This window comes from Fusarium fujikuroi, chromosome FFUJ_chr03 (genome assembly GCF_900079805.1).
Source record: "Fusarium fujikuroi IMI 58289 draft genome, chromosome FFUJ_chr03".
Lineage (NCBI taxonomy): Eukaryota > Fungi > Ascomycota > Sordariomycetes > Hypocreales > Nectriaceae > Fusarium > Fusarium fujikuroi.
This window is the reverse complement of record NC_036624.1, coordinates 2946000-2973888: the sequence shown is the minus strand read 5'-3', so window position 1 is coordinate 2973888 and position 27889 is coordinate 2946000. Positions and strand designations below refer to the sequence as shown.

The window sequence follows — 27889 nt, the reverse complement described above, 5'->3', positions numbered from 1 at the left end:
GGTTCCAGTTGAGCTTGGAAAATGTGGCGCAGCAGTTCACTAGCCACAAAGGCTCAACTCAGCCAAGTGAAGTGCCTGAGCTTGATGTCGTCTTAGACTAGGTGCCTCCCTAGGTGTGCAATAAGTTGTGACGAAATTACTACAAAGGCCAATATTCAAAGCTTCTACTCCAACCTGAAGTATTTGGTGTAACCGATCTTTGCATTCTGTCCCGATGGCCTTGCGGCTAGCACTAAGAGCTCCTAGGAGCCGCCTCTACAATTGCCTTTCGACCACAGCCAGGAGAGTCTACTCAACAAGTAAACAATCGGATTACTTTACTGTTGAGCTGAGCCCGAAGATCAAGGTAAGTTCTGCAACAAGAGGGGTTGTCGACTTTGCTGACCCTCCCAAAGGATCCCTCAAGGCTATTACAAACCGTCAGATCACAAATAAACATCACCAATCCAAGCCGCCACGATGCAGCAGTTATACTGGCAACTCCACAGTATGCGCAATGGCTAGGCAAAAATGAATTCATGTCTGAGTTTGTAGACATGCTGTCAGGTTCTGACGGGACTGGCGAGTTCCATACTCTGGGCGCCGTTGTTGACCACATCGCCCCGCCAGTGCCGAACAACAAACCCATTCAGGGCATATCTATCCTCCGTGGCGACCTCGACGGCATCCTACCAGGATTATGGACAGAGGCGCCCCCAAAGGAATGGTCGGACGGTGGGAAGGTGTCAGCTCTAACGATGGATCTTGGCAGCCCGCATATCACTATCCCTCTTACCAACACCACTTTTCAGAACCACAGGACCTCGACACTTATCATCAGCCGCTACGACTTGTCAACCGGCTCTCCGAAACTTATTGAGCAGACTGACAAAAAGCATTTGCAGAAAGTAACCATTCCCGTTCGGAAAAGGCTCTCGTCAATCAACGACCTTGGTATCTGGGCTCCCCTCGTACCTTTGACTCAACCCCGTGTGGTGACTGAGAGCTTTGGTAATATCGTACGGCGAATCGACATTGAAGACGAATCAGTTCCAGCATCAAGTGAGCTCGAGCCTGCAGTGGACGAGCTCCATGCCAGCAAATCGGACTTGGTTCAGTCTCCTATGGGTATCTGGGCAATGATCACACCTCCGACTTTTGTTCAATCAGGGGACAGCTCGCCCTATGTCAATCCGGATCCCGAGGCAACGTTTTCTGACGGCCAAAGCATCACGGAGCTAACGGCTGTAACCTCGGACCAACTGGGTAACCTGTATAGGCAAGGGGGTAGATTATATCAAGTTTGTAAGCAAACCTGCCAGTCCCTGTGCCCGATTGCATCTTTTAACAGCTTCCAGTGAGTGGTGGCGGTGGCTGGGGGGCGAAGAAGGGTTTGCTGTCGCTTGACCCCGAGCAAACTCACTTTGTTGTATCTGAAGAAGAAGAGATGCAAAGGTTCATCCAAGCTATGGAAGGGGGCAACTTTGTCCCTGTGAGTTCCAAAATCCAGTTCTTTGTATCAACAGATGCTTCTGCTAAGGAGCCGGTCGGAAACAAGCAAACCGGTGTGGTGTTTGGAACATCCAGCAAGGTCGAGGTCGAAACTGATGTGAACCCTTCTCAACCTGAGGCACTATTGTTGGAGAATCATTTCGGCGCTCTCTCCAACGTAGGTATCTTTGTAACCTCGTCCGATGCTTCCATGTTTTTAAAACCTGGGTTCAACAACGACTGGAAACTCAACGTGCCTAACTCTCGAATATATGCCGTATAGATCAGCATGGAGTTGATGGTCCTCACTGGTGGCTGTCGTGTGTATAATAAGAATGTACAAGTACCCCTGTCAACGACTAGATATGGCCGTACGTGTACGTGGGTAGTATTCTACCTGTGTTGGTTTATTGTGGCCTTTTCTTCTTGTGCAATCCTTCTGCTGCCGCCTTGGCGACATCATCCAGCGTTGTTCCCCTCTTCCTCTTTCCTACCTTCTCGTTTCCGAGTACTTCGTTCTCCGCAATATCCTGATAGACACTCGCGGCACCCATGAACATCTGTTTATCCCAGCCCGCTTCCTCATTGAAAGTGAGTGCAATCTCCTCCATCTCTCGCACCCAGCGATACGCCTTGGGTGGCATGCCAGGAACGCTCTTTTCAGCGTTGGCAAGCGTGGCTGGATAGAATTTACCAATCTCATCTTTGAGAGCGTCCAAGACGCCAAGATTATGGGCCGTCGTGAACGATTGAGTGGCAATGGCGGTGAATCCCTTTGAAAGGGAAGCAAAACACATTTTGAGACCACTTGCAGCGCCGATATCAGGAGAGATTTGCTTCATGTTGAGAACAGACATCAATTTCTTTCCAAAGGGGAGCGAGCTAAACCCATCCGAGCCTGATATAGGAATGCTAGGACGGTACCAGTCAGAATAATCGTTACTGCTCGATGATTCTGTTGTGGCACCAGGAGAAGTCTTCTTGGGGGGAGCCCCAAGAATGCATCCGTCAACGAATCGTATAGGCAGATTTGATCTCCTAACAGATGCCGCAATGACCTTGACTGTCGAAGGTGCAACAGCATTGAGATCCACAAAGTGAAGCTCTCTCGTAGTGCTTAAGCCTGCTAACGCATCTGTAATACGAGTGGCTGTTGCCTCTGCGTCCTTAGGCGGCACAATGGAGAGAATAACGGAACTCTGTCTGACCAGTTCAACATCGGACTCGAGGAGCTCAACTTCTGCATCCCGAGCTCGTTCGATGGTATCTTTGCTGGAGGAGCTGTTAGCAGACATTTCATCGTCCTTGCTTGATCTGTCGGTTAGTTGCCTTCTGCCACAGATGTTGGTTGCAACATTGAAACCGTTGGCAACTAGTAGTTTTGCAACACCGACTCCCATATCGCCAATGGATAATAGTCCAATTTTGGGTAGAGACTCGACGGTAGCTGACATCTTATGATTGATAATCAATTCAGATTGGGCGTTATGCGTTGACATGAGGTAAATACGTGATGGAGATAGGTTGACGCGGGGAACTAGTGGAGGGTAAGTGAGCTGCTATAAAGACCTAATAAGGGTACAGTTTACCGACTCTTGTTGGAGATATTGGATGTTTTCAATAACGTTCCGAGGACGAAGGGCGAAAGCTATTTGCTTTATGCATAGGTAGGTAGGTAGTGATCAATGAAATATACTGCTGCTATTTGGCGTAGCAGATATTAATCTAGTGCACAGGTTGACCACCAACGGACTAGGCGTATTGCCAACTTCACTTGAATACTACAGGGTATATTGCAGGCACTTGTGTTACGAGATTTGCTTACACTGAATCGAGAATCGAGATCATCTGGTTATTACGTGGATGGAGAAAAGTGTCGAAGTTGGGAGAGCGAGGTGGGTGCGGGGCTTCCAATGAACGATACAGTGCTTTGCTATCCATTTAATACCTGTAAGCCATCGATCGATCAACTGAGGATAAATTATAGTTGAAAGTGGTAGTGATATCCCCTCTATAGGCGTTTATACCATCCGTGCATACCTTAGGCAGAATCATTACCCGAGATTAGGTACCTACCGAATGTATAAACTCACGACAGTTTTTAAAACCATTAGCCTTAGCTACGTTACGTGGAAATGGAATGGTTTCGAATGATATGATCAGAATGAACCGAGGCCTAGGGCCTGTCTGCACAGCGATAAGTCGTTTCTTGTGGTCAAGGTCGACGTCACTCTTCAAGGATCCCACCCTGTTTCTGGTGTCGCGGGGAACCATTCATGGCCCGATTCGATTTGCCTCTGAAGACATAAAGCACATGATGACGAACCTTTGAGGATAGCTACCTATAGATTAGACTCTCTAATTGTCACTCAAGATATATGATACATAGAATCGAAACTGTAATTCATCAAACTATTCATTATCGATCAAAACCCAACGAGTTTATCGATCGTTTCCAAAACGTCGATAACATCAACTGACAGCCCATCATGTCCTCTTCTCCTCAACATCAGCATGATGCTACATCGGCATCCTCATCCAGAACTACCAGATCATCACAAGACAAACGCAACCACAAGAGGACAGAGACTATTCCAGCTTCAATCCCTCGGCAGCCAGACGAAATCGAAGAAGCTGATACGACAGTATCAGTAAAGACGTATCAACCAAAGCAGAAGCAGAAACGAGCTGAATCGCCATCTGACAAAGATATCGACGATGCCGAGAGTGTATATCTATTATCCAACGAAGAAGACACATCAGATGAAGACTCCTCAGACTATGACTCAGACTCACAAGGTAGTGTGGAAGAGCTGCCTCCCCGGCAACTATCGAGGAGAGCAACAGATCAAGGTGTAAAAACAACTCCTGGGTCACCATTCACAGTCACCCAGACAAGAAGCGAAACTACTCACTGGGTATCAACACAGAACAATGGAGGCATGATGCGAGGAGCCAGAACTGTCCACCAGCAGACATCATTGCATGGACACAACGTCAATGGACCACAGCGAAGACCGAGCAATAGGAACAGTATTAGCTTCAACATGAGCGTCAACGTTGACATGTCCTTCAACGGCCTCGTCACAGGCCGAAACCTGGGCTTCACAGGGGTAGGCAACCGGCCATGAGTTTCTTTTCCTTCTTGTTTGGAACTCAATCGAAACGTTACTAACAATGACAGGGATCACTATCATATGCATGGAGCCGGCGCAACACGCAAGGGGGTTGATGTCCTCTCTTTCCATGTGGACTATTTGACTACAGGAGACCAAATTATTATTGACAACTTCGAATTCGAAGGTGGGATTTTAGGTGTAAGGCGCTAAACATTCTGGTGGTGTACATAGTTGTGAACATGATAGATACCAAAGTCAAGTATCATGGCAACAAAGCTACTCGATCATGTCAATGTCGTCGGTCGCAGCTTGAGCTTGAGTCTGCGCAGGTGCCTGTGTTTGAGCAGTGGGTGCATTTTGCTGGTCAACAGGTTCTGCGGCCTGCTGGTTGTCACCGCCGCCAAAGTAGTCCGCCATCTCTGCATCCAACTCCTCCTGTGTCTTCTTTCCACGAGGATTGCCTCGTCCGCCGCGTCCGCCCTCCTGATCTCTGCCACCATCTCTGCCATCTCTGCCATCGCGTCGAGCACCAGGGCGACGACCACCCTGACCTCGGCCCCGACCACCCTGTCTAGGCATTGGGCTGCGGCGAGGACCCTGGCCGGGAACATATCTATCGATTCCTCTGCGAGCAGCATCGTCGTCGTCATACCGGCGATGGGGGGAATGGGATCTTCGTTCCCCGGGACTCGAGATTCGCTCTGCCAGTGGACGGCCGGGCATAACGGCGGTATCAAATGGGTTTCGCGAGGGTAGCAGAGTCAATCGAATGGGCTGACCTGGTCTCTGTTAATCAGGTTGCACAACCCGGCAAGCCGGCTTTTCACTCACCATTGGCATTGGCACCATCAAACTGTTTGACCGCCTCCTGAGCGTCCTCCTTCAGTTCGTACGTCACGTAAGCAGTACCCTCGGATCGCCCAGCGCGGTCATACCGTAGCTGAAGGCGAACAACTGGGCCGATCCTTCGAAATAACTCCTAAATGCCTGTGAGCTGCTGTGTAGTAATTCCAGCCATGCCATCTACCTACATCCAGGTCTTCCTCAGTGAGATCATAGTGAATGTTGTCAACTCTGAGCTTGGCGCCCTTGGACTCCCTATTGTACACGAGGTTAGGGGGTTCGTGATTGTCGATAGGTGCGACTCACTGGTCTGGGGATTCGCGGCGGCGGCGAGGAGCAGGAGCTCGGCGATTGTCTGGATACGTGTCAAAGGGGCGTCGTGGGCAGGAAGGGTTTTCAAGTATTACTGTTCTCTTCGAATCGGTCATGGACCCATTCGCTGTGTACGGTTAGCAAGCAAGAGTAGGAGGAAGGCAAGGCTTTGACTGACCTATCAAGGTTTCGTGAATCGTCGCGAACGGACTGCAAGTGGGAGGGACGCTCTGGTCAGCAATGGATTTTCAGAGTGGAAAGCCGTTCAATCGACAAAAGCCCCGAGCACTGAAAGGACGAGTTGCGAGGAGGGTTGTACAGGTCGAGTTGGCATCATTGGAGGGCGAGGGAAGTCAACCTGCACCGCCGACGTCAACAAAGACTCATGAAGAAGGCCAAGCTGCCGCCTGAGGAGAAACCAACCTTTCTAACACCATCGCGAGGGTAGTCATTACGGGGTTCACGTCGGCGACCTTGGCCACGGTGGTTGCGAGATCGATTGGCGCGCTGCGAAAAAAGAAAAGTCAGCCTGGGTTGGTTGATGCGAGATGGGGGCGCGTTCATGTCATGTACTGCGGGAGACGGTATGAAAGAATAGGAGGGAGATGAGAAAGACGTACAGTATCAGCGATGATCTCATCGAGACCGCGATCCATCTTGTCAGCCATGTTTGCTTATATTTGCTGCGAAGCGTGGCAGAATCCGCGACGAATTCGGCAAGTTGAGGTTGAAATTGAAGAGGAGAGGCCGTGTTGCTTGACAAAGTTGGGCCAAGGTTGTCTACGCACATGCGAAGGATGGATTGGGATGTCATGGGTGGGTGCCACAAACCAAGGCTTCAAGCCACAATCTGGGCGTTGAATCGTGGTGGAGCCTCCACCTATTATTAGTGCGACAATACGAGGAAGCATGCTCAAGTTGATAATGATATTGTTGGGTTTCAGACAATCGAACAGGACCGATTTACAATTGAAGCAGTTAAAAGAGACAAAAGCAAGAGTATCACTACCATTAGGTATTTCTCAAGAAGCATCACATCATACCGTCAGGTTGACCAAAACAAGGCCATTGCCGAAGGGCCTCGACCAAGCCGGGCTCTTTTTAAACTTCACTTCACTGGAGAGGTCTATGAGAAGAGAAGGCCTTGGATGAAATATGTAAAAACCTCGAATTCTCACTGACCTTGAAATGGTCCCAAAGGTGTAAACGAATTACGGTCTCAGCCCTCGGATACGATGATAGGTAGTTATTTTCCAGAGTCAAGGTCTCTCCGAGCCTCCAAATCACAGGTTCCTAGGTGTTATCTGCTGGGATTCACCGATGGGATCCATGCCCGGGTCTCAGCGCTAGACCTGTTCTGGGGACTCAGCCAACTGAACCCTTCAGTCGCTGTGTCTTCAGTTAATTATCCCTTTGGAGGCCAGAGAACCACTTCGTATTCCTGTCATATTACCCCTTCGCTCAGTCTCGTCTGCTACGACCGTTTCTTCTTTTTCTCTTGTCTGTCTTTTGCCTCTTCAAAGGCTATAGTTGAGAATTCAACCGTTTATACGAATCTATCTTAACCCCCTATCACTTATTCCTGAGCTGTCCCTCGCGGCGCATCTTGAAACAGCTTCAACATTTAATTTGATGCCCTCGACTTCCTCGCGATAGCTGGTGCTGTCGCACTCTCTGGTATACCCGAACACCTCGCCGCCTCTCAGGCGCATTAATACACATCTCATGGCCCGACCCATGGGGGCGGTTCGTCTCAAGAAGACGAATCCCTTGACCCTCGCGCTCGGAGCGATCCTGTGCATCTTCATCATCGTCTTCCTCGTCTCCCCGTCGGGCAAATCCGCAACCGCTCGCCGATTCGAGTCCATAACTGCAGAACATCACCTCTCGCCGCCGACTTCACCGTACCGAAAGTCAAAATCCCGATCTGGCGTACCGCTCAAGCCACCACCCGTTGTGCACTACAACCTTAACAATGTCACCATTACAACTTCGCCCATCGCGAACCGAGAAAATGTCCTCATCCTAACTCCCATGTCTCGATTCTACCCCGGCTACTGGGACAATCTTTTGCGCTTGACTTATCCTCATGAACTCATCACATTGGGGTTCATCCTACCCAAAACCAAGGAGGGCAACCAAGCCACCACCGAACTCCAAGAGCACATCCACAAGACGCAAAAGCATGGCCGTGAGGGTGACAAATTCAAGAGCATCATTATTCTTCGCCAAGATTTTGATCCTGCTATTGTTTCGCAGGATGAAGCCGAACGCCACAAGCTTAAAAACCAGAAGGCCCGTCGCGAGGTTATGTCGAAGGCCCGGAATTCACTACTGTTCACGACTCTCGGACCCGATACCTCCTGGGTCCTGTGGCTAGATGCCGACATCATTGAGACCCCCACAACCCTGATCCAGGATCTCGCCTCGTTCGATAAGCCGCTCATTGTCCCAAACTGCTTCCAGCGATATTATGACGAGGAACATAAGCAAATGGCCGAGCGGCCATACGATTTTAACAGCTGGCAAGACAGCGAAACAGCACTGGCACTCGCTGCCAAGATGGGACCCGACGAAATTCTTCTCGAGGGCTACGCTGAAATGCCAACATATCGAATGCTTATGGCATACCTGGCTGTTGAAGGCGGTGACCGTAATCTGGTCATCCCACTTGATGGAGTTGGAGGCACTGCGCTTCTAGTCAAGGCAGATGTGCATCGCGATGGTGCCATGTTCCCTCCCTTCCCCTTCTACCATCTTATTGAGACTGAGGGATTCGCCAAAATGGCTAAGCGATTAGGCTGGCAGCCATATGGCCTGCCCAATTACAAGGTCAGCCATTTCTCTGTTGCAGCCAAGATCTGGCACTAATGACTTTCTACGATAGGTCTATCACTATAACGAATAACGTTGCCACGCCTTCACGAGGGCAACATGATCCATCTCCTTTTACGGCCTCTGTTTTCTAGTTCTTATGCCAAGAAGACAAGCATGCTGCTCTGGGATTAGGACCTGAAGTAGTTGCTTAATAGCTATTGTTGGGCAAATCACGATTCAATTTGGGCGGGTACAGGTCATGGCGTTTAGCAGTGCATCCTCTGGACATTTATTGAAAAACAGAGGGGAATGGAAGCCTCGTTGCCAGAGAAAAAGAAAAGAAAAGAAAAACACCGCAATAGCTTCAGGGAAGATATCGCGCCTTTTTAAAGATATGCATATTGTATTGGCTTACAAATTTCTGTAAGAACATTCGGGCATGCAATGCGAAAGTGGAGGAAGAATCATGGAATACCTTTAGATCGGCATCTGCGAGTGCGCGTGTTAAGCTGTTCAATACAAGTTTTGGGAACATTTTCAAATAAAGTTGTCGTCTCGTGAATTTTAATATTATTAGGTACTGAGAATCATGCGATACCGCTCGAACAATAAACTCAAGAACATCTGTAAGCCCAATCTGACATGCAACTTCTTACCTAGGTGTATCAATAAACCTTCCATGCGAACCAAAACTCCATATTGTGCCACCTGAATTCAAGCGTATCCCCCATCTTCAACCGGCGCAAACTCCATATGTAGCCAACATTTCAAGGCCCCTCATATCGCCCATCAGAATCCCGACACCAAAACTCGACTAGTTTCCTCGTACCAAGCACATCGCCGGAGCGTAACAAGGCCGCAACGTCCACGTTAAGTGGGCTATCGGTCTCAGGGCAGCCCAGCAACATGCGCACGGCTCGAACACACTCCAAGACACTATATGCAGGTGTCCATGCGTCCTTGAGCAGGTCGAGGCAGATCTCGCCAGTTTGAAGGGCAATATTCGGGTGAACAATGGGCGTGACGAACGTCATCTTCGGTGGTGCGAGGGGGTAAGTCGATGGGATGGAAATATTGATGAGCCAGCGCCCCTCTGCAAGATGTTAGTAGATGAAGATGGCAAAATCAAGAGCTGAGCTGACCATCGTAGCCGTGGCCTATATCTCGTCCGTTGATGACGGCTTCCCACTCCATCAAGTCGCCCTCGTTGACTGGTCCAAGACGTTCGATGCCCTTCTCTTCCTTTTGCTCTGTGCTCCATGTATCCAACTCCTTTATCAGTCGCCGACTTGCGCTTCGCGACGCAGCGGCTGAGTTTGATGACGATGGTGGCATTGCTTTGACTGAATGCGATATCAGGGCCAGGCGGAGTGATGATGCGGTGAGGTATTTTTCAAGTTCAATGAGTTTCAAAGGGTTTGGGCGAGACTCTTGAAGTTGGAGTCGAAGTGGGAGTTGGGGATGGGACGAAGCTACAGCTGGTTGGGGTCGTGACTTATTTCGTCACGTTTTAGCTGTTGAGCTCCCCTCGGCATGCCCAGCTGGCGACTTCCATATTACAAGGGTACCTACCTAGGTCGGCCAGAGCCGAGGATGCTCGCATGTACTCCTTAGGCTGTGGTTACTTCCATGTCTGATCTGTCCAACCTTGGGTACGTACGTGGGGTTAAGCACTACCTAAGGTAGGCCTCAGGGAGCAAGAAAACATCCGACCTTGATATAGGGTGTCAGAATGATCTTAGCAAAGAACCCCTTAAGCTTAGGCTAGATTTACCTAAATATTTTCATCGCTTAGGGTCAAGGTCCTGACTTTTCTTTCCTCCCCCATCTAGGTACTAGGCCCCTGGCTCCATACTATTAGGTAAAATTATGCTCCAAAAGTCTGTGAACACCACACAGTGCCACATATTAAATTAACTAGCTATATCTTAAGATTAAATAGTATTATAGAAATATAAAAATAAAATAAAATATATAATATAATAATTTAACCTTTAAATAATACTTTTTATATATAAACTTTTTTATTTTATTAAGTAGTTTTAAAGATATATAGCTTTTAAAGTAAAGGGTAAGAATTAGTGCGAATTCTAGGGTATAATTTTTATTTATACTGTATTTTCTTCTATTATTACCTTATAATTATCTTTAAAAGCTTACTCTTTTTAAAAACCTTTATAAAACTATATAACCTTTATAAAAAGCTTTAATTTCTTAATATAATATTATTTAATAGTTAAATTATAATATAAAATTAAATATATATTTTTAGCTATTTTATTTATTATTTTATAAGTCTTTAAAAGTTAAGTAAAAGTGGAGTTTAAGGTGTGCACTGTATGCCTGTTCACGGACTTTTGGAGCATAATTTTACCTACTTTGCAAATGCCAGCTCAACGGGCCAGTGGCTGTGGCAGCGTGGCTCAACCTTCGTTGCTAACGACCCCTTTCATGTGAAAATGCTGTTTGACACGATGTCGTGAACTTGGCCATGTTCAATAACAAAGATTGGGAGATGGACATAGTCTGGCAGAAATAATTGATAGTCTACAAATATTGAATAGAGACGTGGATTTTCTGGAACAGAGGGATAATCTTCTCTTTTGGTCTAGCATCATAACTCTTTACTTTTTCCTTCGCCCACCATTTGCCGCAGGCTTTCGCTTGGATGTGGATGATGAAGCAGAAGTACGAGGTGGATTCCTCCTGACTGGCTCGGGCTTAGAAGGCTCAGGAGATGATTCCTCAACGACAATCTGAGCTCCACTGCCAACATCGTCGCTTGATGTCGTCTCTACTGATGCTTCTCTTTCCTCATCAGACTCATCCTCGCTCTCGCTCCCTTCCTCGCTGGACCCGTTGATTTGACGGGATCCCCGTGATGAACGCTGAGCCCCTGAGAATTGTCTCCATGATCCAGCTGGACTAGAGGCCTGAGCGCCTGGAACCTGGAACTGGAAGGGATCAAGGGGAGCTTGACTCGAGTTCCTACCCCGACGAACAATCACGGAGCTATCAGAAGGCTGACGACTATTAGAAGGGGCCCTCACTCGACTTTGAGGTCTCTGTGACGAGGTCCCTGAGCGTGGTCGGCCGGCTGTTGCTGGTGGTGGGAAATAGCCCATGGAAGGTCGAGACGAACGGTCTTGATCCTCGGTAAGGTTGCTGTTAGAAGAAGATTGCCGGGCTCGTGACTGTGTGCGTGGTTGGCTGGAGACTGGGGGTGCTTTCTTTTTGCGCGATGACGGCTCGAGCTGGGTAAGAGGCACAGCGACTCGCTGATCTTTGCGCTTCTTGCCGCTCTTCTTCTTCTTCGCTGCCTCGTCTCTCTTCCGCCGCCGCTCCAGAGCACCCATTTCTTCCTCATTGAGATCAACATCTGTTCTTCCCTTGGCCTTTGCACGTTCGATTCTGTGCATTGCCGACTGGACCAGGGCTTCCTCCCGATCACGAACAGCCAGTTCGGCAAGATACTGTTCAAATTCCTCATCCTCACTGCTCTCACTGTCATCCTCTGAGTCCTCCGAATCCTGATAATCACCCCTTCGTACCAAGCCCCGTTCTCGATTACCCAAATCTATTCCCGTAAAACGAAGAGAATCGCTAGCAAAGCGCGTACCTGAGCTGGCACCAACACCTCGTGCATCCTCATCTGAATCCAACTCCTCCACACGAACGTCTCTTCCTTGACGTCCGCGAGACGCAGAGTCCCCGTCTGTTCTCCTCCGACTGCGCCTCGATGGTCTTCCCCATTGGGGCGCGAATTCGGGAGATTGCGGCCGACCACCTAGACCGCCTCCCCGGAAAAAGCCTCATCGATGGGCTTGTCCAAAAATGCAGCGTGACCGAGGATGGTCACGCCAGATGCGCCAATAAGCCAGAGCAGGGTAGTGAAAGGTGAAGCTATCAGACCCAGAGGAACGGCGACGCAAACGAGTGCAGTATAAAGCTGCGAACAAGAAGCACGGAAAGTGCCAATCTCGAGATCATGGCCATCGAGCTTCCCAATGAACCACATGCCGACAACTACAAGGATGATGTCGAAGAGCAGCAACCAGTTTGTGAGCAGGGCGTAAATGCTCAGCATAACAAAGATAACAGCATAGTTGCTGGAGTAGTGGCTCAAGTTGTAGTTGACGCGCGACTGCATCTCAACAAAGTTGGCAGGCTTAGAGAGACGCTTGAAGTCAAGAAACTCGCCAACGGGTCGCAAGTTGGAGAAGCGGCCGCTGAGGGGACCGGATCGAAGGCCCTGGAAGCGATCGCCGAAGTTGAGGCGGGACGTGATAACGTCGAGAGGGATCTGAATGCGAGACATGATGGCTGATTCGTGCGATGAACTCTCAGAAAACGGTTGGTTTTGTTGGCGTGGAAAGAGTATAGACTGCTTAGCGAATCGAGTGGATGCTTTTATGGCCTCAGAGTGTAGGCAACAGAATTATCAATCCGGACGAGTGACGAAAGTCAATTGCGTGTTCAATGTGAAAGAATGGATACTCTGGCGATGAACTGAGTGAAGAAATCAGAAGTTAGCGCAAAGAAAGTGATAATGAATGCGGATTCAGGCAGCAGAGAAAAATTGAGGACAAGCTGGCAGGAAGAAATAACACATGTTAAGGGGATGGGATACGAGGCGCAGGCTAATCAAAGGGGAAGCCACAAGCTGACGAAAAGGATAAGATAACTTTGGTATCTGGGTAAGTAAGAAAAAAGGGGCAAGCATACCGAGACGCAGTTTTATCGGCAATTTCGAAAAGGCTTTGAGTCCAAGAAATGAACGGAATGTTGCAAGATTATTTGCACTGCGATATTGGGAGAAGGGGTAGTTTGGGTAGGTAATTTGTTGTTCTGTACTACAGAGTACTGCAATGGGAACCTATCCAGTGATAAACTGGTACTGTCCAGATTACCGATAAGATTGGCTGTCCTTTTTTAGGGGCTTAACTCTTTTTTTCTCCGAGACGTGATTTGCTAGAGGGACGCGTATCCTGTCAGCTTTGGCTTCCTCGCTTCAGGGCTTCAGGCTTGAGGCTTCAGGGGGTAGTCAGCCTCTCCAGCTCGGCAGGGCCAAGACTGACGGGACTGACTGTTCTCCACAGCTGAAGAGATATCTCAAAAAGGTACGTACCACGGAACGGGATCTGCCCCAGACGTGCCCGAAGGTGAAGGATGAGGCGGTGATGGAAGGAATTCGATATTTACGAAATATTCGGTCAGGGAGATGAACCAGTAAAGGTTGCTGATCTCCAGCCAGTTTCAAACTGGGCTGGCAGCCCGCAACAATGCCTCTCCCCTCCGAAAGAGAGAGGCTCGACGAGTATATTTGAGCTCAATTCTTGTCGCCGTCTCCTCTCCAACCCAAACAGATGAGGTTTTATTGGAGGAGGGCCATATCAATGACTGACCTAGAGGAGAAGAAGAAGGGAAAGGGAGAGGAAAGACGAGGGAAGAAGAAAACTAAATACAAAGGCTGCTATACCCAGTACCTAGTAGTGTAGCTCCGCATTTTTCTTGCTTCACTCTTGATACCTTAGCACCTTGCCTTAAAATACCCAAGAACAAAAATAAATAAACAAAAGAGCCCAATCACGCACGACATGATCAGCATTGGATCGAATTGCACACCGCAATCCTCTCTTCTTTCCTCTTCCGCTGGGATCCGAGGAGGGACATGGCCAGTCCGGGAGCTTGCTTGTAGCTCGTACAGCTAAAAACCGGGTTGTAACTTTTTTCCTGCTCCTCTCCAAACAACGCAGATGCAGAGCAGAGCAGAGAGGGGCCTCACGCTTATGCACGCGACACCAGTTGCAGCAAGCCAAGTGGAAGACGAGGCGTCACCGCTACTGATGTGTGCCTCAGCGTCTTTGTCATTGTTTCTCCGAGTGGAAGAACTAACTAACTAGTACCTACGCTGGGTTTTCTGGCAAGTTTGTTGCATTAGTACTCTTTACGTACAGAGGGAGGATTGGGAGACTTGTCTAACTGTGCCATGAGTACCTAAAGTAGGTAACTCAAAGTATTCATCATTCTATCATGGAGCCTGCGAGAGGGGAAACTCACAGTTAGTAAAGTAGGTACCTAGGTTTTACAGATACCATATGCAATACAACTCAGCCCATATCAGGCCAGCCCACTTCAGCAGAATTGGATCTCTCTCCATTGTACCGTTACACGATCCAACCATCATGATCCACGATCTGTCTGCAGATCCACCAACGCATGCCACTCTGCCACTCCAACCTCGAAGCTCCATTGAAAACCGTTCCGAGCTGCCCAAGCCAGCTCTACCTTGCCTTTCCATGTACTACTGTCCTAGCTCTCCAATGTTGATCGACTGATTGAAACTGACTTTGAGGTTTTGGCATGCTTTTAAGTCGGTATCTCACAAAGAAAGAGAAGAAGAAGAAGAAAAAAAAACAAATTACATGGGACTAATAATTTCTGCAAGTTACAATCTAGAGTCCTTTGTACTGATACTTAGCCTCCCAGGCCTTGTCAGATCCTTCATCTTGACTTGCCCCTAGCTACGGAGGAGGCCCATTAATCCATTGCCGACCCCCGTACCCCCGGACCGCTTCCTTGGCTTGCCTCCGAATCGGCCTGAAGCCGAACGTTCTATGCCATTCAATCCCCCCCTCCACTAGAAGTTTAGAACTGATCACCGTTGCATGAGTGACCGCTATCTGAGAAGGAAGATGAGATCCTTTTCCTTCGGAACTCGAGGCCATCAAGTAGGTAAAAGTTTACGACAAGATCAAAGAGAAGTCTGAGCTTCGAATCAACGTATGCCATCATGAACTTTTCTCATGCCATAAAATAATATGGCGAATTCGTACTTTTACATAGGCCATATTTTAAAATATCATGTTTTAGGATACATGTAAACAAAGTAATGAGCAATGCGAATGCTATACTATCATCATGATAAAGCATAAAATATTCAGCAACATGCCCAATATTAAATACCTCACTTATATCTGATATGTTCTTCTTCCAGCTGTATTGAGCTTGTCCAAACAACGCTCGCTATGCCTGTCTATATTGGCCTTGCCGTGCAACGATATGGGGTATATTTATGAATCGCCAAATACAATCGAACATGACAAAAGAGAAAACAATATGCTCAGCCACCTTTCGCGCTCACACTTCAAAAAAGTAATCCTCATCAAGACCTTCCCGGCTCGGTATCACTCCAGCCCCGGGCTCCGGGCCCTCAAATGCTGTGTCCATTCGGACGTTCAATAGTCGGATCTTGAGCCCGTACTCGCTCACCAGATTCACAAGCTTGTTGGTCTCCGCCGTTATGGGTGCTTGGTTCAGTAGCATCAAGAGTCCGTCCAGCCATTCCGAGGCCAGGCTGTGGCTCAGTGGCCACAAAGTAAAGATGGGCTGCTCCTTGCTATCCGTTCCCCTTGCCGCTTCCGTTGCGTTTACGAAACTGTAGACGGTGATCTTGGTTGTTGTCTTGGGAGTTGCATCCTTGCCCATCAAATCACTCATGGTGCTCCGGGTGTCTTCGTTGGGCGCCGAAACATTGGACACAACAGAGCTGATAGTACTGAGATCGACCTTTTCACCCAATGAATCCAAGCCGGGCGCCGTTACTGTCCTTTCCTCGAAGTCGGCGTAGTGTAGATACCGTCGGTTATGAGAGAGTTTTGCATATCGCCAAGGGGTAGGTGTGAATAGTCTGTGCTTCACTGCCCCATTGTCTCGCTTAGGTGCCGGCTTTGAGAACCAAGATCCTTGTAGGAGGCATCGAATTCGCTGCTCCTTGACGAATTGCAGAGCCTCTTGTTTCAGCTCTTCCCTCACTTGTTGTAGGTGCTGACCCCATGTGCTCTCAAACGACATTTCCAACAGGCACATTTGCTGCTCTCGCAGTCGCGGTACGTCGTACTCCTGCATCTCTTCTTCCACCTCGGCCACATCCTTGGTCCTTGTAGCTCCTCCGACAACGCAGTCGATCAAAATTCTAACCAGCTCGACCACCTTTTCAAAGTCACCCTGTTCCGCGCCAGTGAGTTTCCAGACACGGAAAAAGGTATACAAGCCGGCAGTGTGTAGCCGAGACCACTGGAGGAGTAGGGGTCTGAATAATCTGTCGTGATCTTTGGCCTCCAATAACTGGTAGCCCCTGACATCATCCAGATCCGTCTTGTCCACGTCGAAGTGGTCGTACAGTATCATTGTCACAGCGAAACTGGCCCTGGCCACGGGGCAGCGCTCAGGTGTAGGCTTCCCTGCCTGTTCGAGCAGCAGCTTCTGAAATCCATCCTCATTCCTGCGGACATAGTCGCTCAGGTCCATCATACCCAAGAAGCCAGTCATATCGAACTCCTGTGCCGGACTCTCCGTCTCGAATCCCAGTCTCCTCCATTTTTCTGGATTGTGCCGCCGGCTGCCCTTCTTCCCTGGGGCCTCGTGCGACTCTTGTCCCGGGGAATGTCCGTTTACGTGAGCTCGCTCCGGTGCACTCGCCAGATGAAGTCCCTTGAGAGCCCTTCGGTGCTCGGGTCGCTCGAGATCAACATCGACTTCGCGCCACTTCCTCAAAAGAATCTTGGTCAGTGTTTGAAACTCCAGCATGGGATGTGCCAGGTCCTGAAGCGCAGAACTTTGCATGAGCCTGTGAACTGCCTTAATCAGCCCCAAGTCTTGTAACCGCTTGATGAACTTGGCCCAGTCCTCTCCTGAACCCGCGTTGGCCTTTCCACCATTTGTTGTACTCTCGCCCGATACGGCGTCTCGGATCAGGGCGTTGATCAACATCAGTGCATTGGCACACAGGGCATGATCTGCGCTCTGCAGCTGCTGTATAACCAGCTCGAAAAAGTTCGGGTGCACAGCCACGGCAGGTTTCAGGGCGCGGAAGCCAAAGGTTCCTGGTGTTCGGTTCGCGACATCACTTTGGTTGGTAGACTGGGAATGGCCAACGAGTGCGACCAAGATAGACATGGCTCCTCTGAGGATGTTGACAAGAGGGTTTGTAACGATCAATTCGACGACACGCTCGACGAGATCGCTTGCAGTTGGGCCCTCAAAGATATCCCATCCCATATCGACTTCCAGCAATCGGGTAAGACTTTGAAGAGAGTATGCGAGTGTGTTGCCAGCAGATGTCATGATGAGTCGACGGAGGACGACTAGACCGCCCGATGATATGAAAACATCGGCAAATGCTGGATCATTAATCGAGTTTTGCAGTTTAAATACTGCCATCTTGCGCGAAGCATCTTCATCACTCGCCATTCGCGCCAGCAGCGCGGGGATGTCTGCTTGATCCATGGTCGAGGTATTGGTCCTTTAGGTAAACAAACAGAGAGAGAGAGCGGACAACAAAGACCTTATGATGTTGCTGTCATTGCCCGACGATGCATATTAAGAAAACAATTGTGTATGTTTCATATGTGGGTTCGGCGATCAGACTGTAGTTACGTCGTATGGTTGAGAGTATAGGAGCAGGAGATCACCTGGCTGCGATTGTGTTGTGTTTCGTCCCCTTAACCTTAACTAAGAGGTCCTGAACAAAGACCCTGTCGAAATTAAACCAATTGCCATAAACTGTTTGGGGGAGCTCTCCACACTAACTTGGACTTTAGCCTCTCGGAGCTCTTCAGGAGAGGCTTGCGTCTCAGGCTGGTGAAAAGGGTATTGAATCAACCCTGTCAGAAGAATAGCGCTAGCTTTTAGTCAGGTGTGGGATCTGTGGCGGCGAGGCTTACCAAGCCACAGACCGGAAGGCTGGAGTCTTCCGTTGCACGTGAGAAGGTACGTACCTCAATAAGCATCTTCGACGCCTGCAATTGATTTCCATATTCGATCTCAAATCCTTTCCAAGCCTTCATCAACTTGCTGTCGCCTCGTTTATCTACTGTCCAACAGAACCGCAACAATGGCCAACTTTCTTGCCTCAATCTTCGGTACAGAACTCGACAAGGTCAACTGCTCTTTCTACTTCGTAAGTCCTGAAACGCGTCTCAGTCGCAAGTCCAGATTACTGACTCTGTCCGCGCCCACGTAGAAAATCGGTGCTTGTCGTCATGGCGATCGCTGCTCGCGAAAACACGTCAAGCCTTCGTACAGTCAAACGATCCTGATGCCCAACCTCTACCAGAATCCGGCTTACGATCCCAAAAATCGAATGAATCCTTCTCAACTACAAAACCATTTCGACGCCTTCTACGAGGATATCTGGTGTGAGCTTTGCAAATACGGAGAGCTGGAGGAGCTTGTTGTTTGTGACAACAACAATGATCGTAAGTCGTCATCTTTCCCGAACTCTCTGTAGTCTTCCCATGCTAATTTCGAATAGACTTGATCGGCAACGTCTACGCCCGCTTCAAGTACGAAGAGTCGGCCCAAAAAGCTTGCGATGAGCTCAACAGTCGATGGTATGCTGCGCGCCCGATATACTGCGAATTAAGCCCTGTCACCGACTTCCGCGAGGCTTGTTGCCGACTTAACTCTGGAGAAGGGTGTGTTCGAGGAGGGTTCTGCAATTTCATCCACCGGAAGAACCCTAGCGAAGAACTCGATCGCGATCTCACTTTGAGCACAAAGAAGTGGCTAAAGGAGCGTGGTCGTGATGAGAAGAGCGCGTCCCGCTCACCTACACCTGAACCCACAAGACGTCGCTACTAGTGGCTTGTATACTGGTACTGAGTGGTGAAGGGCCTTCGATGGCAAGAAATGCAATTTGGATGGCACGGTCACGGCGTTATAGGGGCTGGGGATTTGTTCTAATAGTTTTAATGTAAGGATTCTTGGGCGATTCAACCATTACGGATACCCCTCCCTTCATCAAATATATCTCAAAAAGAATATTGCAGTAGTCACCTGGCGGAGGCCGGTGTTGAAACCCTTCTGACTCTTTGTAAACCCACGGAGAATGCAAAACCCCGTGTATAACTAATTCCGATGCGCGCCAATGTTGATGTAGCCTGCCTATTCCCTGCTTCTGTCTTAGTCCAATTGTTCCCAGGCAAAGTCAGTCCTCACTGCCTCGTTCCATATCTTGACATAACTGATATTCATTTCTTCATCGCGTTTTATTGTTGTGTGGCAGATGGTAGCTCCTTTTTCAGATCGTTTGTGAAGTCAATCAGTGGTCCGTCGGCTTTCTTTCCTGTGGAGTTGAGCAAGCCTTGGATCTCAGATTGCTTTGTTGCTTGTTCAGCAGCGGGTGTCTGATCCGGCTTAGCAGGCGGAGATATTTCGTCAAAGTTGATGAGGTTATCGTCGATATGATTCTCTACCGGTTGAGCTGATGCTGTTTGCGCAGGCTTGGCAGAAGGACTGTGCGGGGGGATGACGTTTCGTTGATTCGGCTTTTGTCCCTTGACGATGGGATAGATTGCCATAATTTGCTCAGCTTGCTTCTCAGGTGTCGCCGCATGATCACTGGATACGTGTTAGTGAAATGCCAACTGAGTAAGTTTGCCAGCACTTACATGTTGGCGTTAATGACCCATTCCAGATCTTCTTCGCCTTCTTCCAGTCCACCGGGACCACCTTGGACTCTCCTGAATAGTCGTGGGTGCCATTCGATGTTTTCCTGTGCTCGTTGGGCAGCTTCTTCACGTTGTCGGTCTTCAATCTTGGTCTTCTCGTCTGTGGCAAGTTCATGGTTGCGGTCCTTGACAGCTCTAGCCGTCTTATCCCACAGTCGCTGAGACTCTCGTTCCTCTTGCTCCTCGATTGGTCGAACAGTTGGTGGTGAGGGCTTTGATCTCAGAGCGTTGAAGAACATCTCTCGGTGACCAGTCTAATCATATTAGCTAAAAATGAGCTTGGGTTGTAAGTAGGTGTACCGACCGTCATGTCTTTGATATACATCTCCTCACTCCAGAGGCCAGAGAGCTCAAACAAGACCTCGCCAGTGCTCTCACGCTTGATCACTCCGCCAATGGCATTATAAGTACCACCGACCCAGCCTTTTGTTTTGAAGTCGACATCAGCAACCAAGTCGAGTTCAGGGCATCGGACAAAGCTATGATCGCCGAGCTCGTACTTCATTTTGCCAAACAGAATGCCTCGGGCATACATGTTGGGTTGGGTGAGAATACTGCATCCTGTTAGAATACATACGATGAATACGCACTGCAGAGCCACATGGCCATGCAAGAGCTGAGTGCGTTGGGTCAACATACTATTGCTCCCCTTTTGCAGCGTCCTTTCCGCGGTTCAGCAAACTTAGAAATGCAATACCTTCCATCAGACTGGCGGCAGAATTTCCCAGGAAACGACTCCGAGGCTTGAGTGTTCCGTCAATACGAATGTGGTGGTCTGGGGCCATGTAGAAGTAACTCGACTTAGGCGGGTGGTGGGAAGTCTGTTCAGAGATGTAATATGCGCGCTTTCCATCTTCAAAATCCCAGTAACAGGTGAAGATCTCACCCAAGATAGGGTTCAAAGGTTTCTTGACGCCTCTACAGATTGTCAGTAACCGGCGCATCGACATCAACAAGCACAAACTCACGGAGGACGAATATGCCAACCACTGAGGTAGAACTTGACTACGGATACAAAGCGCTCGACGGGGTCGTCTATGGATGGAATTTGAAGGAGCATTTCGGGGTGACACATGAAGCTGCAGCCAACAAGTTAACCTCTGGTTTTCATGACTTAGACAGGGGAATTCACTTCGTGATGCGCTCGAGCATACTGCGGGGTTCGAGAATGAAGGTGGGAAGAACGACACGACTCAGGTCGGCCCCGGGTCGCAGCTGGGAGATAATATGGGAGAGGACTTGAAAACATCACGATAGTCAGTCCAAAGTCGAAAGCCTGAGGCGGTCGGTTTGAGTCGCAATCGCACCGTTACTGCGAAAGTCGACGCAACCTGCAACGAAGGAGGGGCTCACCATTGCCCTGATCGGGCTCCATCACTAGGGTGTCATCCTCAGCGTCGGGACCACGAGGGTCATCAGTAGAGGAGCGAGTGCCTGCAGGTTGCGAGAACCAGTTTGTCAACATAGCGACTCTTTAGCGGCCAAGAAGAGAAATAAAAAGATAATTTTTCCCCAAGAAAAATACAAGGGATTTTGGAGGGGTGCAGATTTGGGAGGGGCAAGAACAGAACTCAATCAATAACTGTAAGGTCAGGGATAGGGACAGGGACGGAGGATTCGGATTTGCTGGGTGGGGATCCAATGTGAAAGGATGTGGGTGAGTGAGCGCTTGAACCGAATAGAGAACAGAACAGAACAGAAGGGGGGCCGTCCTTCACTAGAGCTCCAAGCTACCACGACCTATGCCGATACTGCAGCCTCTAGGTGACGTCTTGAACAAGGGAGACGGCAACGCAAATTCAGTGTAGCAAGCGGAAGATTCCACGGGGTCGATTGCGCATTGAGCCGTCACAAGAGGCTCCGATTCTTTATAGGACGAGAAAGAGGATAGGCAAACTCACTGGCGGTGCTGCCGGTCCTGCGGCGTCCATGAGAAACAAGACCCATGACCATTGCTTCTTGCTGCTAGAGGCTGCTGCCTGGGTAGGGACGTAGGTTTGCGAACGGGTTTGTTTGCTGAGGCTCTCAAAGAATATCGATAACTATGGGATACAACCAGATGAACGTAGAGGACGACAGTCCTTTATTAGAGGCGCAATGCGAGCTTTGTTGGGCTGGGTGCGGGGGCCTATATGATGTAGGCAGACAGACAGGCAGTCACAACGTTCAGAGAGCTCAAGCTCAAGTGGAGCTTGAGAAATAGCGATATCGTTTGCGAGCGGTGGTTCAACGGAGGTGACGAAGTGAGAATAATAATTGCTATGGAGTATAAAGCCGAGTTGAGCAGGGTAATGTTGGATTGGATTGGATGGGGGGAGAAAAAGATATTAAGAAACGGCGAGGCAGTCAATCACCAAAGATCAGGTAGGTAGGTATCTGGGCAGGTAGGGAGAGAAGAGGGCAATAGCTATGGCAATGACGGAACGGATGGCCCGGTATTGACAAAAACGGCCTTGAAATGACCAGAGTGACGCCAGGGGAGGATGGGCACTGAAAGGATCACGTTTCTGAACACCTTCCAAGGCAGATTAGGATCAGTTAGGTAGTGCAAGTAAGGTAATGATGGCAAGTGGCGGCATCAACCATCTGAGCAGGCATCGAGAAGAAGACTACCCTACCGTAGGTGCCTATGTAATAAAGATCCAATCATTTCCATGAACCAATCCATCAGATCTGCCCCGCGATGGAGAAGGATTATCTTTGCGTTGACCAGGAAGTGGGGGCTGAAGTCTGCCCTGACTGCCAAGGAAAAACCCTGGAGAGTGAATATGTCCCGAATGGAATCTGTCATGAGGTCCTTGTGTTTGTATACTCCCCTGCCTGTGTAGTTAGAGTCAATATGGGCATTTCCCTCTTATTAATTAGTGTCCGTCGTAAAAGATTGTAGCATAGGAGTTGATACTAGGTAAATATTCTCTCGTCGCAAGCTGAACCGCACTGGAGCTAACAGGGAGCTTGGTTTGAACTACGTCAGAGCCATGAGCTCACACACACCAACCATTCCAGCCCAGCGGGAACGTCATGCAGTCGAATCAGTGCTGACTGTACTGTACCACAGTGAATGATATCATCCACACTGCACTGGAGGGAGGGAGATCTAACAAGTACCTTACCGTACCGACCCAAACAAGGAGTGGTTGTTTTCAAGACGTTCGTTCATTAAAGCATTCATTACTCATAAATTATAGATAATCAGCACGCTCACCGTATAAGTGGGTGAGCGATTAAATAGCCAAATGGCTGCCATCTCACATGTCAAGACTACTAACTAATGTAAACGAGTCCAGTCAACAACCTGATACTCCAAGCTACCTAGTACGTGCGTACTAACATCCTCGTATTGTAACGATACGAAACGCCTGACCCAATCACGACGACAGCTATCAAGCTTCGGTCCCACTCGGCCCGGGTCCCTCTAGACCCTTTCTTCTTAAGGCTGAGGCTCCTCCGGGCTTGGGTGGATGCAGTAACTACTGGTAAAAGCCTCCTAACGGTGCAGCATAATTCGTCAACAGTATTTTAATATTGTTGTCTCTAGCGACTGACTGCTTGCATACCCAGTCCATAAGAGTACCTATGACCTGCTCTTGGTTGCTCCATTTCTCCTTACCATCCAAGCCATAATGGATGAAACATCTACTCGTAGAGTGGTCTATCTACCTCTGGTTCTCACCCTCTCTCCTCTTGGTATTCAATGATATGATAGAACATTCCCACATAAAAATATAGATAAAAGAGAACAAAAGCGATGCGGCTTGCTTCAGGTGATGATTCGCCGAGGCCGGCACTTCCGACCAGGTCAAACTGAGGTATTATCGTGTTCGAGCCGACCCATCAATCATTCCAGATTTGCTTGGGGCTTTATTTCAAATATAGCCCATATACAAGTCCAACTCCTTTCGTTCTTGCGATTTCGGCTTCTCGATGTCTCCGTCGTCCGGGAGTACCGATCTAATTCGACCCGTTGCTCTAGCTGTTCCATCAGGTACGGGTTTCGGACTCTTGTGGTATCCCGGACCTCCGATTTGTCTTCCTCACGGCAGTCGAGCTGCCGCGATATCCCTTACTCATTGGCAGTTCCGTTCTGGGTATAAAGAATCTCATCTCGGCCTTTTGTTCGATTTCAGAGACGCATGCGTCTCACGGCCATGCTCTTCAATGACGGTTCATTTCTTTTTTGAACCTTTAATTGGTGCCGGTAAGCACTGCGCCAGCGCGTCTCGGTCTATTCATTGTCAGCATTGCCCAAGTTATTATTCACTATATTCACTAACCTGATTCGTTCTCAAACAAAATGGAAATATCATCATGCTCGCCTGGTAAATCTGGGAGGTCGAGGCAGACAAATGCCATGTCGTCGTAGTCGCCGTCTTTGTCTGCTGGTAGTCGTGGTAGAGGGAACTTGGCGTCAACAAACTTGATACCACATTTGCTACTTCGTTGTACACTTTCGTAAACGTCGGTCCCCTTCAAGAGGAAGTTCATGCAGTGGCCGTGATGGAAGTCCTCGAAGAAGGCCAGCAGCTGTAACTGTTTGTCTTCCTGTCGTATAACCTGGATTCGGGTGTATCCTGCTTCCCATTTTTTGTGAATTGGTACAACCATACGACGTCGCTGGATGGCAAATGTGACTGCGAGGGCATCGAAGATCACCTCGAACCCCGTCATTGCATATTGGAAATCGTGCAGGTCCTTCAAATTATTGAACTCGAACGTTCGGATCGTTTGGTTGTGTCGAAGCAGCTGCAATGCATCAGACATGTTCCTGGGGAGCTCTTTCGGCACCTGCGCCTCAGAGACCGAGATAGTCATGTCTTTTTGTGGTTGCCGAAGAACTCGAAAGACTTTAGCGTTGCTCACTTCCAGCCTAACACGTAACTCCCCAGGCGCCACATTGATGCGATCAGCAACATTACCATTCTGGTAGTCTATTACAACTTTGAGGTGATCGGCCAGTACTGTTGGGGGCATCTCTCCGCCATACTCATCATTGACCACCCTCACGGCCTTCCAAGGCATGCGACTGAATGGAGCCATACCCAGGGGTTCACGGAGGCTTTGAGCCACAGAGAAGTTCTTGAGTGGCACGTCTGAGTAAATCTTCTCGTCATGATCCAGAGCGGTTCCGGTAAGAATCGAGTGAAACTTGATTCTTGCCTTATCATCACTAAACACCATCACCATGCGTCCCTTGGATTTGCCATTCTCATACTTGATAGCCAAAGACGGAGCATCGCCATCACCACGAAAGAATCCGAACTGTACAGGCTGAGCTGGGGAATACACATGTTGAACACCACTCAGTGTCCTTGTCTTTGGTCCAGTCACCACCGCGATTCGGAAACCAAGATGCCATGTACGAGTAGCTGCGGGGCCGTTCTCCTTGTAAAGCTTCTCAAAAAGCGAGATCTCACAATACGGTGTCGGCTCTTTGGGGAATTGACGATAGTTGGGGTCTGCATCCATGACCTGGAACGACCGCAATGTTGACCTGAATACCATGCTCTCATCACTTCGTGGATAAAGGGAGTTGTTGACCTTGCTTCCAAAATCGTACATGTTCCACAGTGTTCTAAAGTCTTGCTGAACAAGTTGAATGGTCAACATGAAGCCACGTCGTAATCGAATGTCGACTGTGCATGTTTCCTTTCGCCATCGCACATCGTCCCAGATTGGACCAACATTCTTATTCTCTTGAATGACAAGCTGTACGTGACCGTTCTGACTGGCGAGGATGAAAACAAGCCCGGTAGACTTCTGCGGACGAACCATTGAGAGCAAACACGGAAAGTAAAGTTTTTGGTCTTCATGGCCTTGTTCCATAAGATAGGCATCAGCTGGCACTCTGCCATAGTTGAAGTTGTCGGTAGTATCGCCCACAGGAAGAGAATCAAGAAGCCTCAACTTGGACATCGGGCTTGTCATCGCTGTGAGACCCGAAGCCCAGTTGCCAGAAAGAAGAGCAATCATGTCTTGGCTCAGAGGTGGGTAATCAACCCATATCGACTTGTCTATGCTCTGTGGTAAAAATGCATCTTCAGGAGGCAAGAAGCCGTTACGTTTCATAGACATGGCCAGCTTCTTAAGCGCTGAGACCAGACTCGTGCTCACGTCGTCGACTTCGGGATCAATTTCAATCCCCTGCGCTTGTGCAATTTCTGGAATTACAAGCTCGCAAAGCCAGAATGCTTTGGCCAAATTAGCATATGCCTGCTGGCGATCCCTGTCGTTTTGCATCTGGCCCTGAGGGGAATTGGGCCTTTCCCGGATTGCGACCTCCAAACCCATGCGACCTTTGAGAAACCACCATAGTGCGCCACGGCCGAATTCAATCAATGAACAGGTCGACAGAGGCTTCACGGATTCCGCATGGAGGCGAAAGAGCTCAAAAAGATGGCTTGTCCTGGAGGTGAATGTCTCAAGGGCTTGCTCAGCAGCCGCAGAAGTACCGTCAGCGACTCTTACAGACAACGCTCTAGAAGCCATCATGGGAGGAGCACGCTGCGGTGCGATGCTCGGTTGCCTCGACAATTGGTTGACTTCTGAGGTTGGAGTAGAGGTTGCAGAAACCGCAGTGGGAGCTGGAGCCTGAGCCCCAGACGCTGACCCAGATAAGCTAGGAGCAGAGGCTGGAACTGCGGCTGGGGGCGCGGGAGGAGAATACGAGGATGAGTTGGAATGGAGAGAAGCTGCAGGACTGTACTCGAGGCTCGGTTTCGAGGCCTGAGCTTCGGGAGATGGGGGCCCTCGTCTTCGAGATTCAACTGGTGAAGACGAAAGAGGCGTGGCGGAATGAGGATCGTCCCAATTGTGTGAGGATGCAGAGGTAGCACTGGCTACCCGAGCAGCTTCAGCAAAGGCCCTGCCTTCTGCCTCTCGCTGCTGTGCAGAATGAATCTCGATATATGACCTCCTATTCTCATCTTGTCTTGCTGCTGGACCCAAAAACCTCGCGCCTATTGGTCTCCCTGGGCTAAGTGAGTGCTGCTGCGCAGATACAGGTGAGGCCAGCTCGTCTGATTTAGAATTACAGTCAAGTCCAGCCTCAGGCTCTTCGTCGGAATCGGGAGTGTAAATTGACGAGAAGCCTGTTTGGGTTCGAGACAAAGGCTTTGGTCGGAAATCGTCTACGGGTGAGCCTGAAGCAGCTGAATCAGGAGGAGGGGGTCGTCCTGGTGGCATTGGGGCTCTGCGATGAGCAGGAGGTTGTGGTGGTTGTGATACTTGCGGTTGTTGCTTGGGACGGGCTACTTTGCGCTTCGAGATCTCTTGAGTAGGTATCTCGGACTCGTCACCTCCTTCACCAATTATTTCGGGGGCAGTATCATCAAACCTAACCGTCAGACCTTTCTTGTTGGGCCGTGGGCTTCGTCTCGGTGACTTTGTGGTATCAGGTCGACCTGCGACGAGAGGACGATTTTGCTGGGCTGCATGATTAAGTCCTAAAGCTTGAGGATAACGAGAGATGGATGTGGTATCGAGCTTGGCCAGCTTTGGAAGCGACGACGGCGGGGGAGGCGGGGGAGGGTTTGTGATTGTTAGATTGTCTGAGGAGCTGTGGAGGAATGATTCGACATTGGCAGCGGACCGCGCTTCTTCACCTTTGCGGTCTTTGGCACCAAACAGCTTGCCCATAAGGCGGTCTCTCCTCGAAGATCGCCCATCAGGGACCTGGATGGTAGGTATGTCGTTCTCCATGGGGGATATAATGCGGAAGGGAAGCGAAAGGTTCAGCACACCGACATTGACCCAAAGAGGAGAAACTGAGAGTTGAGTCGAGGATAGTAAGCACAGAACGCCTATCTATGTCTTTGC

The 27889-nt window shown here is 49.3% G+C and overlaps 11 protein-coding genes; 4 read left to right on the top strand and 7 right to left on the bottom strand.

Annotated features, from left to right (window-relative positions):
• Positions 1-214: 214 nt before the first annotated feature.
• Positions 215-1753, top strand: FFUJ_03020 (uncharacterized protein; the record flags this gene model as incomplete). XM_023574820.1 has 3 exons in its annotated part: positions 215-346; positions 396-1284; positions 1338-1753. 3 exons carry the CDS (start codon positions 215-217, stop codon positions 1751-1753), a joined length of 1437 nt encoding a protein of 478 aa, XP_023428108.1.
• A 124-nt stretch (positions 1754-1877) lies between these two features.
• FFUJ_03019 (uncharacterized protein) lies at positions 1878-2924 on the bottom strand (the record flags this gene model as incomplete). The annotated part of the gene is made up of 1 exon (XM_023574819.1): positions 1878-2924. The coding sequence occupies one exon, from the start codon at positions 2922-2924 to the stop codon at positions 1878-1880; it is 1047 nt and encodes a 348-aa protein (XP_023428107.1).
• A 1035-nt stretch (positions 2925-3959) lies between these two features.
• On the top strand, positions 3960-4601 carry FFUJ_03018 (uncharacterized protein; the record flags this gene model as incomplete). The annotated part of the gene is made up of 1 exon (XM_023574817.1): positions 3960-4601. The coding sequence occupies one exon, from the start codon at positions 3960-3962 to the stop codon at positions 4599-4601; it is 642 nt and encodes a 213-aa protein (XP_023428106.1).
• A 264-nt stretch (positions 4602-4865) lies between these two features.
• FFUJ_03017 (related to RNA and export factor binding protein) lies at positions 4866-6412 on the bottom strand (the record flags this gene model as incomplete). XM_023574816.1 has 9 exons in its annotated part: positions 4866-5368; positions 5421-5568; positions 5621-5687; positions 5739-5787; positions 5840-5871; positions 5923-5954; positions 6019-6102; positions 6168-6251; positions 6365-6412. 9 exons carry the CDS (start codon positions 6410-6412, stop codon positions 4866-4868), a joined length of 1047 nt encoding a protein of 348 aa, XP_023428105.1.
• A 1057-nt stretch (positions 6413-7469) lies between these two features.
• Positions 7470-8615, top strand: FFUJ_03016 (probable mannosyltransferase required for complex glycosylation; the record flags this gene model as incomplete). The annotated part of the gene is made up of 1 exon (XM_023574815.1): positions 7470-8615. One exon carries the CDS (start codon positions 7470-7472, stop codon positions 8613-8615), a length of 1146 nt encoding a protein of 381 aa, XP_023428104.1.
• Positions 8616-9328: 713 nt separating this feature from the next.
• FFUJ_03015 (probable PEX4-E2 ubiquitin-conjugating enzyme-peroxin) lies at positions 9329-9896 on the bottom strand (the record flags this gene model as incomplete). XM_023574814.1 has 2 exons in its annotated part: positions 9329-9654; positions 9704-9896. 2 exons carry the CDS (start codon positions 9894-9896, stop codon positions 9329-9331), a joined length of 519 nt encoding a protein of 172 aa, XP_023428103.1.
• Positions 9897-11185: 1289 nt separating this feature from the next.
• On the bottom strand, positions 11186-12879 carry FFUJ_03014 (YIP3-like protein; the record flags this gene model as incomplete). XM_023574813.1 has 2 exons in its annotated part: positions 11186-12357; positions 12408-12879. The coding sequence occupies 2 exons, from the start codon at positions 12877-12879 to the stop codon at positions 11186-11188; spliced, it is 1644 nt and encodes a 547-aa protein (XP_023428102.1).
• A 2822-nt stretch (positions 12880-15701) lies between these two features.
• On the bottom strand, positions 15702-17849 carry FFUJ_03013 (related to ELMO2 protein; the record flags this gene model as incomplete). Its single annotated transcript, XM_023574812.1, has 1 exon — positions 15702-17849. One exon carries the CDS (start codon positions 17847-17849, stop codon positions 15702-15704), a length of 2148 nt encoding a protein of 715 aa, XP_023428101.1.
• Positions 17850-18456: 607 nt separating this feature from the next.
• On the top strand, positions 18457-19205 carry FFUJ_03012 (probable splicing factor u2af 35 kd subunit (small subunit); the record flags this gene model as incomplete). XM_023574811.1 has 3 exons in its annotated part: positions 18457-18522; positions 18586-18820; positions 18877-19205. 3 exons carry the CDS (start codon positions 18457-18459, stop codon positions 19203-19205), a joined length of 630 nt encoding a protein of 209 aa, XP_023428100.1.
• Positions 19206-19612: 407 nt separating this feature from the next.
• FFUJ_03011 (probable oxysterol-binding protein) lies at positions 19613-21539 on the bottom strand (the record flags this gene model as incomplete). XM_023574810.1 has 7 exons in its annotated part: positions 19613-19964; positions 20015-20328; positions 20379-20628; positions 20714-20992; positions 21043-21153; positions 21207-21312; positions 21428-21539. The coding sequence occupies 7 exons, from the start codon at positions 21537-21539 to the stop codon at positions 19613-19615; spliced, it is 1524 nt and encodes a 507-aa protein (XP_023428099.1).
• A 2701-nt stretch (positions 21540-24240) lies between these two features.
• Positions 24241-27772, bottom strand: FFUJ_03010 (uncharacterized protein; the record flags this gene model as incomplete). XM_023574809.1 has 2 exons in its annotated part: positions 24241-24299; positions 24349-27772. The coding sequence occupies 2 exons, from the start codon at positions 27770-27772 to the stop codon at positions 24241-24243; spliced, it is 3483 nt and encodes a 1160-aa protein (XP_023428098.1).
• Between the last annotated feature and the right edge of the window lie 117 nt (positions 27773-27889).